Source organism: Zonotrichia albicollis, chromosome 9, assembly GCF_047830755.1.
Source record: "Zonotrichia albicollis isolate bZonAlb1 chromosome 9, bZonAlb1.hap1, whole genome shotgun sequence".
NCBI classification, from domain to species: domain Eukaryota; kingdom Metazoa; phylum Chordata; class Aves; order Passeriformes; family Passerellidae; genus Zonotrichia; species Zonotrichia albicollis.
This window is the reverse complement of record NC_133827.1, coordinates 40434810-40449629: the sequence shown is the minus strand read 5'-3', so window position 1 is coordinate 40449629 and position 14820 is coordinate 40434810. Positions and strand designations below refer to the sequence as shown.

General features: G+C 43.7%; 1 protein-coding gene across 1 annotated transcript; it reads right to left on the bottom strand.

Annotated features, from left to right (window-relative positions):
• Positions 1-3612: 3612 nt before the first annotated feature.
• On the bottom strand, positions 3613-12230 carry NMD3 (NMD3 ribosome export adaptor). The gene is made up of 15 exons (XM_005496432.4): positions 12100-12230; positions 11880-12014; positions 11286-11382; positions 10758-10838; positions 10428-10556; positions 9839-9929; positions 9622-9700; positions 9169-9265; positions 8841-8958; positions 7645-7790; positions 7034-7146; positions 6338-6410; positions 5771-5877; positions 4854-4924; positions 3613-4448 (listed from the first exon to the last, which is right to left on the bottom strand). The coding sequence occupies exons 1-15, from the start codon at positions 12141-12143 to the stop codon at positions 4315-4317; spliced, it is 1515 nt and encodes a 504-aa protein (XP_005496489.1). The 5' UTR covers positions 12144-12230; the 3' UTR covers positions 3613-4314.
• Positions 12231-14820: the final 2590 nt, after the last annotated feature.

Below are 14820 nucleotides of genomic sequence, written 5' to 3'. Positions count from 1 at the left end.
CTCCATGCAACAGTTGAGTTCCAGTTTCTGTGAGACAGGAAACTCCTCCTTCCTCTGCTGCTGGCATTCCCAGTACCCGGCAGAGATATGACATGGAATAGGATTTATTTGATATTTTTCCAGGGATCAAGGTGTGAAGCACCATCCTCAGAGCACAAACTCCCAGCAGGGGTGTGCAAACAGCACCAAATATTTCACAGCTTCAGGAGTTTCCTTCCATCTCACAGATCTCACTGATAGAGGTGAGTTTAAAACTGGCTTTCAAGGCTTTTCAATCCTTGTTGGGGATTGTGCAATTTAAGCATTCAACTACCTAAAATGAAAGCATCATCCAAAATGTTTTCATTTTAGGAAGACGAATATTTCAATTGCACAAAATCCCTTCAGTTTCTTGCTTTACCATCAAATAAATAGGATTTATTTGATATTTTTCCAGGGATCAAGGTGTGAAGCACCATCCTCAGAGCACACACTCCCAACAGGGTGTGCAAACAGCACCAAATATTTCACAGCTTCAGGAGTTTCCTTCCATCTCACAGATCTCACTGATAGAGGTGAGTTTAAAACTGGCTTTCAAGGCTGTTCAATCCTTGTTGGGGATTGTGCAATTTAAGTATTCAACTTCCTAAAATGAAAGCATCATCCAAAATGCTTTCATTTTAGGAAGACGAATATTTCAATTGCACAAAATCCCTTCAGTTTCTTGCTTTACCATCAAATAAATAGGATTTATTTGATATTTTTCCAGGGATCAAGGTGTGAAGCACCATCCTCAGAGCACACACTCCCAGCAGGGTGTGCAAACAGCACCAAATATTTCACAGCTTCAGGAGTTTCCTTCCATCTCACAGATCTCACTGATAGAGGTGAGTTTAAAACTGGCTTTCAAGGCTTTTCAATCCTTGTTGGGGATTGTGCAATTTAAGTATTCAACTACCTAAAATGAAAGCATCATCCAAAATGCTTTCATTTTAGGAAGATGAATATTTCAATTGCACAAAACCCCTTTAGTTTCTTGCTTTACCATCAGGCTTTGGTTTTGTTTGGAACTGAAACCCTGACAAGATTTTAACTTCATTTTCTCTTTCTGACTTGGCTTAACCAGGTTCCCATCTTGTATTGAGGAGGCAATAGAGATTCCGACAGCAACGAGATTCCTTGTTCCATGATTATGTCCAGGAAACATTCCCAAATCCCTTTGGATTTCCAATTCCTCCACTCCTTTCACCTGCTCTGGGAGGCGCAGCTGAAAATGACCCTGAGTTGAGACCAATCTGCAGAAGGAGCAGTTTGCTGACATGAAATCCTCCAACACCAAGCTCAAAGCAAATTTTGTCTCATTCTACTTTAGCTTGGAGTTGTTTTGAATTTAAATACCAAGAACTGCATGGAGAGTTTTTCCTGAGTTTTCAGCCCTCTTTTCCTGGAGCAGGGAGCAGACCTGGGGCCATGCAGGAACAGTGATGAATATTTAGGAAGCTGAATATTTAAATTGCACAAAACCTCTTTAGTTTCTTGCTTTACCATCAGGCTTTGGTTTTGTTTGGAGCTGAAACCCTGACAAGTTTAAAACTTAATTTTCTGATTTGGCTTAACCAGGTTCCCATCTTGTATTGAGGAGGAAATAGAGATTCTGACAGCAACAAGATTCTTTATTCCACGATTATGTCCAGGAAACATTCCCAAATCCCTCTGGATTTCCAATTCCTCCACTCCTTTCACCTGCTCTGGGAGGTGCAGCTGAAAATGACCCTGAGTTGAGACCAATCTGCAGAAGGAGCAGTTTGCTGACATTAAATCCTCCAACACCAAGCTCAAAGCAAATTTTGTCTCATTTTCCTTTAGCTTGGAGTTGTTTTGAATTTAAATACCAAGAACTGCACGGGCATGGAGAGTTTGTCCTGAGTTTTCAGCCCTCTTTTCCTGGAGCAGGGAGCAGATGTGGGGCCATGCAGGAACAGTGATGAATATTTAGGAAGATGAATATTTCAATTGCACAAAACCCCTTTAGTTTCTTGCTTTACCATCAGGCTTTGGTTTTGTTTGGAACTGAAACCCTGACAAGTTTAAAAATTAATTTTCTGATTTGGCTTAACCAGGTTCCCATCTTGTATTGAGGAGGAAATAGAGATTCTGACAGCAATGAGATTCTTTGTTCCATGATTTTGTTCAGGAGTAATTCCCAAATCCCTCTGGATTTCCAATTCTCACTCCTTTCACCTGCTCCGGGTGCAGGAACAGTGACACCAGGTGGACTCTCACGTTCAGCACATCCCGATTTTTCCATGGATACTCCTGCAGGAGAACGGGGAAGAAATGGGCTTGGATCCATCTCAGTCAGTCCCAGGGTGGAAATGGAGCCAGACTCTTCCCACTGGCATTCCAGAGAAATGATTCCAAATCCCAAAAATCCAACAGAATTTGGATTGTACCCTTGTCCAACTTTTTGTGGAAAACTCCCTGACACAATATTCCTTTGGAATTCCCTATTTTAAGCCACTTCCAGGAGTAAGAGAGTGAAATAACTCTGATTTTGTCTCAATTCCTCAGCTTGCAAGCTCCCAAAATCGGCCCAGGAGCTGTCCCTGAGTGCAGCCAAGCTCAGGCACCTGGCCTGAGGTCAGAAGTGATTTCCCATCAATATTTCACCTCAGCCATTCCCATCTGGGAAAATCTGGAACCCCTGGAGTTACACCAGGCCATCCACGAACAGATTTTTAAAGCAGTTAAAGGTGAAACCATCACCTTAAGCTTTTCATCATCAACACACAAGACTTTTATCTAGGGAAAAAATAAATCAAAAATGAGTGTTTGCACATTCCAATCCCTTTTTTTTTTCTGTTCATTTCCCCCCTCAGTTATCCAACTTTTGTGCTGTAAGCTCTGACTTAAAAAACACATTTTTTCACCATTTTCTCTGAGCAAGACGTAATTCCAACATTCTGCACAGCTTCTCCCATGACTTCCAACTCAAAATCCATCACTGGGTGGAAATGCACCATTGACAGCTCTGGTTAAAACCCTGAAGGATTCCTGTTGTACAAAAGGAGCTTTTTGTGGCTTAACTATGAGATTTTCAGGAAGAGCTGCAGGGCCAGAGGCAGCTTCCATCCATGACAATGAATACTTTGTTAACTGAAATATTGGTGAATATTGAATTTGTTGGGCATTCCCTAAACCCCTCTGAGCTCCCAAAGGGACACTTGGGAACCTACAGAGACCCAGCTTGGGTTGTGGGGAGCTGCTCCAGCCAAAGAAATCCCACAAATCCAGGCAATCCTTGCATCCAAGGCTTCAGCAGCACAAAATCTTCTGATAAAAGATCCATGGAAGCTTCTCCAAGCTGGCAGCAGAGCAAGGAAAGGGGGAAAGGAAGAGGGAAATCTGCAGGGATAAACAGCACAGCAAATATCCAACATTCCTGGGAGAGCCCAGCAAGGAAAACAGGGAGGAGGGAAAGGATGGATGGAAACAGCACAGTTTAAACCCAGATTTTATTACCCCCCCAACACCTGCCACCAACAGAATAATTTCATTATTCTGTCTTCTTTGGACTTGCAGAGGGCAACTGGATTTGAAAATGAACTAAAAAATAATGAATCAAAACATCTCAAGAGGTTTTTAATCCTTTACATCTGGTTTATTAATTCATTGCTGAGCATGTTGCTTTTAATCCACTGATCCAGACATGGGATGCAGTTCAATACTCATCACACTCCACAGGATTTTCCAATCTTTCTGATCAAGGGCTTTGCAGGGAAGTTTTCTTTGGGTGAGGGAACAGAAATTAGTCTTGAGCTTCCCCAAATATGGATATATGGAATAATCTACCTTGGGAATAATCTACATGGGAAAACCTTCCCCATGTGAGAAATTAAAGCTGTAACACTAGGTAGGGACTCTACCTAAAATCCAGGAAAACTGCAATAAAATCTCTCCCTCTGGACATCTTTCCTTATTTTCTCCACTGCAGAAATTGCATGGAAAGATCCCTCAGGGATGGGAGGAACTTGTGGAATTCATATTGCAATGCTTCCACCAGAAATTGAGTTTTAATTGCTGATTCTCTGGGATATCAACCATAAAATATAAATTCCAGGCCATTATTTTGGGGTGCATGGGAGTTTTGTCACTTTTCCTGGCCCTGGAAATATATATATTATATATATAATATATATATAATAATATATATATTATATATATATTATATATATATTATATATATAATAATAACCATTAACCTGGTGATGGTTAATGATGGTCTGGGGAGTTTTTGCTCCCCAGGGAATATTCATTGGGTGTAAGGCACTGTCCTCACTCTGTCAGCATTTCTGCTCCCTCCCCTCCTGTGGCATCCTGGGAAATGTGGAGATCCTCCAGCATCTCAGCCAGGCTGATCCGTGGAGCTCCATCATCATCTGTGTCACTCTCCACTGGAATATCTGCATCTAAAAACACACAGAAACCCCCCAAAAATCAGTTAAAGCAAAGAAAACAAACCTCAAACCACCAGAGCAACCCCAAGGGAAAATGGGGAAAAAAAAAATCAAACCAACAACACCAAAACAACCAACAAACCACAAAACAAAAAACTCCTCAGTCCCCTCATGGAAAAAAATTGAATTCTGTATCAAATCCGTTCACCAGCAGAGATTTTGGGTGCAGGAGGAAAGTTCTTTTTCATTTAAAGGCAAGGAAACAAAACCCACCAGGTGAAACACATCTGTGAAATACTTTGCAGCATTTCTCCAGGCATGAGGAGTTTGGGGAATGTAAATAGAGATTTCCAGTAAAATTGTTTTGCCTCAAACATGATTTAATTACATGTACTGGAGGAGTTAGAAAGGCCTTACTTCTGTAAATGTTGACATTTTTCCTGATGGTCTCATCCTCTTCCAGATCTTCCAGGAAGTCCTGGTATTGTCTGTAAAAGATGTGGGATGTATTTACTCCCTGTTCCTTTGGATTTATGGAAATTCATGCAACAAAGTAAAATCACAGGAACAAAACCCCAGAGCATCCCCACATTTCCAACTCACCGCTGATTTACCCTCACCTACTAATTCCCAACTCATTTATCCCTCATTTTCCCTTTTTCCCTCTCAGCTGGAGGTTATTCAGTGTGGGATCTCAGCCCCTCAGGACTGAGGTGTCACCGAGACCACCCTTGGGGGGCTCGGGAGTCCTGGAATGTTCCAGAAGTGTCTGGTGGCTGCACTTTGATCCCACACAGGAGACGACACCTGTATGAGGACAGGAGGGTTTCACCGGGGTGAATGGTGAAGGGATTAGTTAATTAGAGGGTGAGACACAGGGTTTAGGATTTCTGTACAGGGGGGTTTAGAGAAGTAAGATGGAGGAATTGGGGCGTGTCCTGTCCTTCTTCTTCTTCTCCTCCATCTTCTGTGGTGATGGTGGCACTTTGGGATTGGTCATTACTGAAAGTGCACCGGGCAGTAAGAATAAATGGTATTGGGGAAAAATGATAAATATTGTACACGTAACAATGGGTATAAAGATAGGTGACTGTCCGGAGGGCAGCACAGTGTGCTCATGGCTGGCTGCTGAGCAGAGCTCTGTCAGGCTGAAAGAAAATCTTTTAGATAATTAATAAACACAGAGACCGAAAGAAGAACTGAAGCCTCTTCTCGTCCTTTGATACGCGGGCTGCCCCAAGGCCACCCCGGGCCTTTCCAGACCCTCCAAACAGCCAAAAACCAGACAATTCAGAAGCTGCTTTGGCAGTGAACAAGGGGAGTAGATACTGAACCTTTCATCATCTGTGTCTGAGGCTTCCCTGTCCCTCTCCAGCTCCTTCAGCTTCCAGTTCCTGCGGCGCTGCCGCTTGCAGCGGTCAAAGCTCTTCTTGATCAGCACCTGCAGGGAAAGGCAGCTCCTTTTTCCACCTCCCAAAATCCCAAATCAGCTCCCAAATCCCCAGCTGGGCATCCAGAACCAGCTGGGCTGCCACTCAGCAGTGTTATATTGAATTTACAGGGAGTTTGTTGGTTGAAATGTGTCCAAACACTTGGGAAATGGTCCTGAAGGGACAGGCACATACTGGAGTTCTTATTCAGCAGCCAGTGATTGGTAATTGGAATAAAATCAACAATTAATGTATTAGCTAATCATGGCAATTTGAAAAAAAAAAACAAACAATAAATATGTTATTTAACCATCACTCAAATATTTAAGGAAATAATCCTTTAAAATCAGATGCTGCTCAAATGTCACTGTTAACATCCTCTGTTCCTTCAGGCACTGCTCACTGTGAAACCACACTCCCTCCTAGCCTGGGGAATGGAGGGACTTTGGACAGAGCAAGGGATTTTCTTACCACGTCAGGGATGTGCTGGGGGTTCATCTTGTTGGCAAATTCATCATTTAGGTTGCAGTTGGCCAAGTCAAAGCTAAAATGGAAACAGGGGTTTTATTCTGCTTTATAAAAACCCAACCTCGGTCTGTCATGTTTGTGCTGAAGGGCAGCACAGGGCAAGGTGCAGCCCCTAAGGAACAGAAATATTTCCAGAGGAAGGGAAACAAATAAAAATCCACATTCATGTGCAGCTCTCCTAAGGCTGAGCAGCTGCAGTTCCCAAATCCTGCTCTGTTGGCACTTCCCAACCTCTGGAATCCAACACCCACTGAGGTTCTGCTGGGCTCACAACATTCATGTTTAAACTTTTCTAAGCATCACCTAAATTGCCTAATCTTACAAAGAATTCACATTTGTTATCACTGTATATGATATTCATTAGCAAACAAATAATTGGTGTTTTAAAAATCCTTCCCATTTATTTGTGGTTAAATTGTGATTCCAAGCTGCACTCTGAAGGCAATCAGCTCTCTTATTTCTTACAATTCTTACAGGAAAACTCCTTCTAGAAAAGAGATTTCCTGGGTTAGGACCAGGAAATTCCCCACCTTTTGCTGCTTTCATTCTGAAATCAGAGCAGTTCAACACTTTCTTGACAGCACATGAATTCAGTCATGAAATAATCATTTAATAAAAGTTCAGAAAAGAAGAACAGACCCCAAGACCAGGTCACCAGGGTTCAGGATGTGCCCCAGGTGAGTGCAGCAGAAATATTGGTGATCTGTGTCCAGCTCTGAGGTTTTCCTGACCCAAGCTTCAGCCAGAGTGTGCTGTGGGAATGGAAAATAAAACATTCCTTAACCAAACCCAGCTTAACTCCAACACCTGCACTGATTTAAACTCCACTTGTCATTAAACTTGTGTTTCTGCATCACATCCAATGCATCCCTTGCTACTCCTCATTTCTCATTAAATAAAAGTAAGGAAATGGCAACTCCCAGGAATTCTTAAAGGCTGTTTCTATAAATAAACACCTATTTTAGCTTTTAACTGAGAAGTTCCATTAATTCTGATTAAAAAGAAATGCTTCAACAAAACCAGTGCAGTCATTAAAGCTGCAAAGTCAGTATTTCAACACCCAGTAACAAGCAGAGTTTAAACTCTTCAAGCAGAATTCCTGGAAGTGGAATTCACCTCCTGCCTGTGCCATTTCCAGACCAAATGGTCCCAAGGAAAGCTCCTGCCAGTGGTGAGACCCAGACCAGCCCAGACTGTGCCAGGCACACCCAGCAGGAGGCCCAAAACGTGAATTAAACACAGAAACTCACCTTGTTTGAGCGAGCCCCTGCCCCAGCACCTTTCTTCTTCTCATGGACCCTGTTGATGTCCATGATGATGAACTCCTCCAGCTGCTTGGGGTGGAACAGGCTGTTGAAGGGGTGGCGCCAGTAGGTGTTGCCATCGATTTCAGCAACTGCAAAATGATCAGGGAGAGAATTTCTTGTGAAAAAACAACCATTAACCACAATGCAGGCAAGTGCCAGACACAATCTGTTCATCTCTGGAACACTTATGTAGGACATGACCCACATTGCTGCAGCAGCAGCTGATCTGTGGCAGACTTTGCTCAAAGGAATTATTCCTGGATCCATCTTTGAGAGGGATTCTGCTGCCCAAGCTCCCCAGCACACAGCAAGCAAAGCAGAATTTCTGGTACTGAAGTGGCTGAAAATTTAATCCAGATGCTGTGTAATTGTAGGGGAATAAAGGTGACACAGGTAAATGCTCAGAACATCCAGGAGCTCAAACTGAACCTGCACATTCTGCCCAGGGGATCAAGCTTGGAGAACTCTCAGCTCACTACGAAATTTCTACTGCACATTCTGCCCAGGATCCCATGGAAATCAAGCCATGTAATTATAAGGGAATAAAGCTGACATAGGTAAATATTTAGAACATCCAGGAGCTCAAACTGAGCCTGCACATTCTGCCCAGGATCCCATGGAAATCAAGCCATGTAATTATAAGGGAATAAAGCTGACATAGGTAAATATTTAGAACATCCAGGAGCTCAAACTGAGCCTGCACATTCTGCCTGGGATCCTATGGAAATCAAGCCATGTAACTGTAGGGGAATAAAGCTGACACAGGTAAATGCTGGGAACATCCAGGAGCTCAAACTGAACCTGCACATTCTGCCCAGGGGATCAAGCTTGGAGAACTCTCAGCTCACTACGAAATTCCTACTGCACATTCTGCCCAGGATCCTATGGAAATCAAGCCATGTAATTATAAGGGGAATAAAGCTGACATAGGTAAATATTTAGAACATCCAGGAGCTCAAACTGAACCTGCACATTCTGCCCAGGGGATCAAGCTTGGAGAACTCTCAGCTCACTATGAAATTTCTACTGTACAGATCAATTTAACAACATTAAGATCCAAAATTCCAGGATTTTGTGGAAACAAAGCCACAGTGATTGTGCCAGCAGAACAACTGGGCAGGGGAAAAGCCCAAACTCACTCTGCAGAGTGCTGGGGTCGATGAGGTGGATGGTGCTGGTCACTCTGATGCACACACAGATCTGGCTCATGTTCCCCAGGCTCTGGGCCAGCTTGGGTGACAGACACACAACATTGTCCTGCAAAAAACACAATCAATTAATATTCCCATTTCCTCCATTTTTCACCAAATCTTCTGAAATAAAATTTGAAACTTTTGTGGTTTTATTTTTCTAGCCCCATAACTTCTGCATTTCCTGTGTGGATCCCTCCCTACCCCCCCAAACCCTACAACCTGCAAACCCCAACTCTGCCCACAAAACCCCAAAGGTGAAGCAGAGGAAGCCCACCTTGCATATGGGAACAATTTCCACAGAGAAAGTGCTTTTGTAGTTGTAGACATTACTGTGAATGTCGTGGGAGATCAGACGTTGGGATGATTTGGATCTGTACAACACAAAAAATAAAGTTTCAGGAAACAAGAGACATCACCTGGAACAGGAGATCCTTGGAACAAAGTGTCTGCATCAAAAATACAAATATTAAGGAAAGAGAGGTTAATTTTACCATGGTTAAGTGGAAAATATGGGACTTTTGTAGAAGGGATCTTGTCTGTTTTAAGATAAAATTAAAATACAATTTTAGACAATTGTGTCTGTTTTAAGACAAAATTAAAATACAAACAAAAGACACTTAAAATACAGATTCCTTACACTTGCACTTAAAAATTCTTTTAAAAGGAAGGATTTAAGACAGTTCTCCAAAGCTCTGAGTGCTCAAGGCAATGCACAGGGGAGCTGTACCTGGATGGAACTGTGCACTGAAGGAAATCCACCATCTTCTGGGCATGTTGCTTGGAAGAGTAATAGAAATCCAGGCCATCTGAAAAGCAAGGAAACCAATCTATTTCTATTCTATTTTATCAAATATAATTCATAAGCTTTTCTCTGCACAGCTCCCAGCACACACGTGAAAACATCCATCACAAATCCAGGTTATTCTGCCTCCAGAGCCACTCACCGTGGATTTCTTTGATCCTCAGTGTGTTTTGATGGAGCCTGTGCTTCAAAATCAGCTGCTCCAAATAGTAAAAAGTCTTCTTGTGCACAGTCTAAAGCCAAACAAACACAAAAGCATCAAGGTCATTTAAGAAGTATTAAGTACAAAGCAGGATCTCTGAAGAATAAACATTTAGATGAAGAGATCACCTAGAGAAAGAACATCCAACTAAACAAAAAGATTTCAGAGTGCTCTACTTATACCAAATTATTGAAAGCTCCCATTTCTCATTTTTTGGTCGCTAGAGAGATCTATTTCCTTTAAAGAAGAATTCAATATTTGTCCCACTGTTCCTAAACTGCCTTAAAATACAGGAGAGTATTTAGTTATTCACACAAGATCCTCCTGCCAGCACCATTTTAAAGAATGTTAATACTGGACAGCAGAAAGTTTTTCTAAACTGAATTAGAAAGAATTCAACAACCTTGAACACAAACCATATCCCTGTGGCTAAGTGTGAGTACATTTTTGTCTGAGAAACGCAGAAAACCACCCAATTCTTTGCCTGACTGTTCTGCCATGATCAAATAAAAATTCAGTTTGCCTCTACCTTCTGCCTGACTTGCACCACAGCTTTCCAGAAATCCTTGGCTTCAATCCTGTGACAGTCTTCACACATCTGAGACTGAACAACGTACTCCACCACAAACACCTGCTGCAGAACTGCCCCATTTATCACCTGCAAAACAAAAGTGTTCAAGGTTCAGGCTCTGGCTGGGTCACAAATAACTGCAGGATTTCCCCGTCTTTACTGGAACAGACAAAAACTTTCTTCATTCTGATGAATGGCATTTTAGTGACAAAATAATAATTAAAAAATCCTGCTGTTTGCCATGAAAGCTTTTTAAAAGCCACAGGGAGAAGGCTGTGCTCCAGTTACCTCTTTCTGAACAGTCAATTTGAGCTTGATCCTCTTGGAATGTGGTTCTGTCCAAATGAACCCTGCATCAATCAGCCGGACCTGCCCGTGGGGAAGCACAAGAGCTCAGTAAAACCAAGAATAACTCCACAAACACAAACAGTCCATAGTAAAGAAGTGAATAATCTTAATTAAAAAAATATATATTAATATCCCAAATCCAATTAATAGTGCTTAGCTAGAACATGGAGGTTGATTGACATAAAATCAAGATGCTTAGTCTCAGATCCTTCCCTCTAGTAATATTCCGAACGTAAGGGATGCTTCATTCGACTGAAACATGTGAATTTGTGTTAATCTATACACAGACCTCTGCAACCCTTTTTCATATCATCATAAACCAGTGAGAACAAATTTTTGAAATGTGCAAAAAGCTCTGAAATTGAGGTACATACACATATGTCCCTTAGTTCATTCTGCTCAGCTCCCATCTTTGTAGTAACAATTTTGCAGACCAGGCTCTGAAATGCCAGCAGGATCAGTTCTCACCTTGCTCAGGGAAGCTTTGATTTTCTTCAGACACAAAGCCAGCAGCTCTCTCGATTCCAGGGCACACTGGATCCAGGTTCCTGGGGGCTGGAGGTACCTGGGATGCAGGGAGCATTTTACCTTAAATCACTCCAAGGATGAGTAGCTATTTCCAAACCTTTCAGTTCAGTAACACCAAGCAGCTACAACTTTTATAATCATAGAAAATCACGGCAAAGTGGCTAAGGTGACTGAGTTCATACCCCCAGCACTGCCAAAGCCACCAACAAACCACGTCCCCAAATGCCACATCCACAGGGCTTTTAAATCCCTCCAGGGATGGGGATTTCACCGGGGCCCTGCGCAGCTGTGCCAGGCTGGACATCCCCTTCCATGAAAGATTTTTCCCAAAATCCAAACGAACCCTTCCTTGGCTGTCAGGGAGTTGTGCAGAGCCAGGTTCCCCCTGAGCCGCCTTTTCTCCAGGCTGAGCCCTCCCAGCTCCCCCTCACCAAACCTGTGAGCTTTTACCTCCCTAAACCATGAGAATGATATATTCTAAGCGCATTCTAAGTGCATTTTGCTGCCCTCCCCAGCGATTCCGCGGCTGCTCACCTCTCGCACTGCTTGCAGAAGTGCACCGTGCCCTGCTTGGGGATGCCCTCGGTGATGTCCACCTGGGCCCGCAGGCAGCCCACGCACATGTTGGCCGGGTTGGGCGGGATGGGGACACCGCACTGGCAGCACAGGCTGGGACACGGGAACAGAGAGAAGCACAGTTAGTCACGGTCACGGTCACGGCCACCGGGCACCCCGTTCCCCCGCCACCGCTCACATGTGTCCCTGCGCCGGGGCCGCGGGGGCCGGCAGGTACTCCATGGCTGCGGAACACGCGGCACTTTCCGGCCAGCACAGGAAGGGGAGGAGACGGCGGGGCCGAGCCCAGCCCAGCCCCGGGGAGGGTGGAGCGAGGGGGGCACGGAGAGAGAGGCGGGAACCGTGAGGGAACGCGGAAAGGACCGTGAGGGAGCCATGGAGAGGTGGGGGAAGCGGTGAGGAAGCCGTGAGGAGATAATGGCGGAACTGTGAGGGAACGTGGGAAGGGCTTTTACCGGGCCATGTAGAGGCGGGCGGGAGCTCTGTGGGAGCCGTGAGGGGGCCGTGATGGAACCGACATGGAGAAGCGGGAGGGAACCGTGAGGGAGCCATGGAGGAGCCCTGAGTGAGCCGGGAAAGGGCTGTGAGGGAGCCATGGAGGAGCCCTGAGGAAGCCCCGAAAGGGAGTGACGGAGCCATGGAGCGGGAGGGAACCGTGAGGGACATACGCTGTTACAATTAATTAATTAAGAATTAAATGATATTTTTATTTACAAGGAGCACCCGCACAGTCCGTTCACTTTGTATTCCATTTGTGATGTACCATAAACACCCTATGGAAAGAAGGAACCGCTGTGGCAGGGGGTTAGAATTAAATGACCTTTAGGGTCGTTTCCAACCCAAAGCATTCTGTCATTTGATGATTCTGTGACACTGAGGTTTGTTTGTGGATCAGTATTTGTTTCCTGCAGGTTATGCTGGAGAAAAATAAAGCTGAATTGCATCAACACGTTGTGTGGGATTTATTTAATGTGGTAACATCCTGATGGAAACGAAGAGTTCTTTCACTTGAGGACTGAAAATCACAGCCTGTCAAGCTGTCTGCCATGTTTTTAATTCTTTGGCACATTTTTCTTTGGTGCGATGCTTGTGTTCACACACTTACTCACTCCTGCTCCTTTGAAATTAAATTTCTTTGCAGACCTCTCTGGAGACTCTCCACCATACTATTAAAACAATGAAAGGAAAAAGCATAATAGAAAAAAATAAATATTTCCCTGCTCTGGAGTTTTGTTTCAGAACCTCTGCTGCACAGTGGGTGTTACACAGTTTTTACTTTGAAGCCCTGATGAATCACTCAATATTTGATTTAGGAAATAAAACACTTCCAGGCTGGCATTTGGAGAGCGGCATTGGGAGAGGGGTGGGACAAAGTGTGTCCTTTATGGAAGCCACATCTTTGAAGCCTATGGGAGGAGAACTGGATCCTGATAATGCTGGAAAAGTCTCAGTTGCAGATTTATTTTCTCCATTTAATTTTAGTGCTAATACACCAAATCCCACCTCAGCTCAAGGCACAGCCTCAGTGAATATCAGAACTGGGTTCTTTGTAGTCATCGAGGTACTTTGTGCTGCCTGTGAGCTCTGGTTGTCCTCTGGCTTCAGTGGAAAATTTGTGTTTTAAACTGTGTTACATCCACTTCTGAAGGATTTTATATATTTTTGCACAAAATGAGGTGAAAAGCAAAGCAGCCTGAATCTCACCCCTAATGAAAGCCATATCAGTTCATTCTGATTTCTTACATGTTTTTCAGTGAGTATTAAATGTTATATTCATTTTATATGGGTGTTTTCTGCCTCTACTGCCATATTCTTTCGCAGCATGTAAAGGCTCTGTGCAATAGGCAAGGACAGCGAGCACACAATTTAAATATATATTAAATTTAAAATTTTCACACTATTTAGAACAGGTTTCAATACACATTTGTTCTCAGACTTTTTCAAGGTGGCTGGGCCCTCAAGAAAGTCCTTGTAGGTGTTTTTGGGAAAGCTAAGGCCAGAAAACCTAGGAGACTTTGTGCCAGTGCCAGCAGCTCCCAGCAGCTTCGTTTTCAGCAGGAATGTCCAATGGAATGGTGAATTCATGGGAATATCCCTGTGATTAATGGAACAGACACCTGAGGTCACTGTTCCCTCACATTCACTGGATCCAGGCAAGGAGGTGCCCCAGGAGCTCCTGGACCTGTCCTGCTGTTCCCAAGGAGGGATTGTTCTGGGCTGCTCTTTGCATTACCTGTGCTCATTTCAGTATAAAACTTCAGGAATTTAAGAACAGAACCAACAAGTGTTTTACACTTATTTTTTTCCTATTCACTCCCATATAAATTGGGGATTCAGATCAGTGTGCACAGCACCTCCACGTCACAAACAATAAAAACATCCTCATTCAGCTGCAGGGTTTCAGTAACAGCATCCAAATGGAAGCATGGGAAGGGCTGTGCAATAACAATAAAACACCTTCCTGGTCTTTACTGGTGCCCAGTTTAGTTTTGAGGGGGATCCTGGGGACACCCAGTCTGTATTTCTTTACCAATCTATTCTAGAATTCTTTACAAATGTGTTTCTTACAAGCCCTCACACATTCCCAACAATTTTGCTCCTCTTCCTATTGCAGGAAGCCACGATTTAGAGAAGTGGAGCAGCTTCCATTCTGACAACAGAGGATTCAGAGAGGGGAATTACCAACAGGGGAATTGTCAGGATTCAGAGAGGGGAATTAATAACAGAGGAGTCACCAGGATTCAGAGAGGGGAATTGACAGAGGAGTCACCAGGATTTGGAGAGGGGAATTAAAGGCAGGGCTTTTTGCAGGAGCTGTTTCAGCTCCCAGTGCCACTGGGGACATCCTTGGGCAGGAGCAGATTGTGCCTGGCCTGTGTGTGCGTGGCAGGTCCCAGGT

Bases quoted from the DNA above. Each gene is read 5' to 3' on its own strand.
- NMD3 (XM_005496432.4), bottom strand. From the start codon at position 12,143: ATGGAGTACCTGCCGGCCCCCGCGGCCCCGGCGCAGGGACACAT. The intron at 8,959-9,168 runs GTGGGCTTCCTC...TGTTTTTTGCAG, and splicing joins AAATTGTTCCCATATGCAAG to GACAATGTTGTGTGTCTGTC. The intron at 6,411-7,033 runs GTCTGTTCTTCT...TTTCCATTTTAG, and splicing joins CCTGGTGACCTGGTCTTGGG to CTTTGACTTGGCCAACTGCA.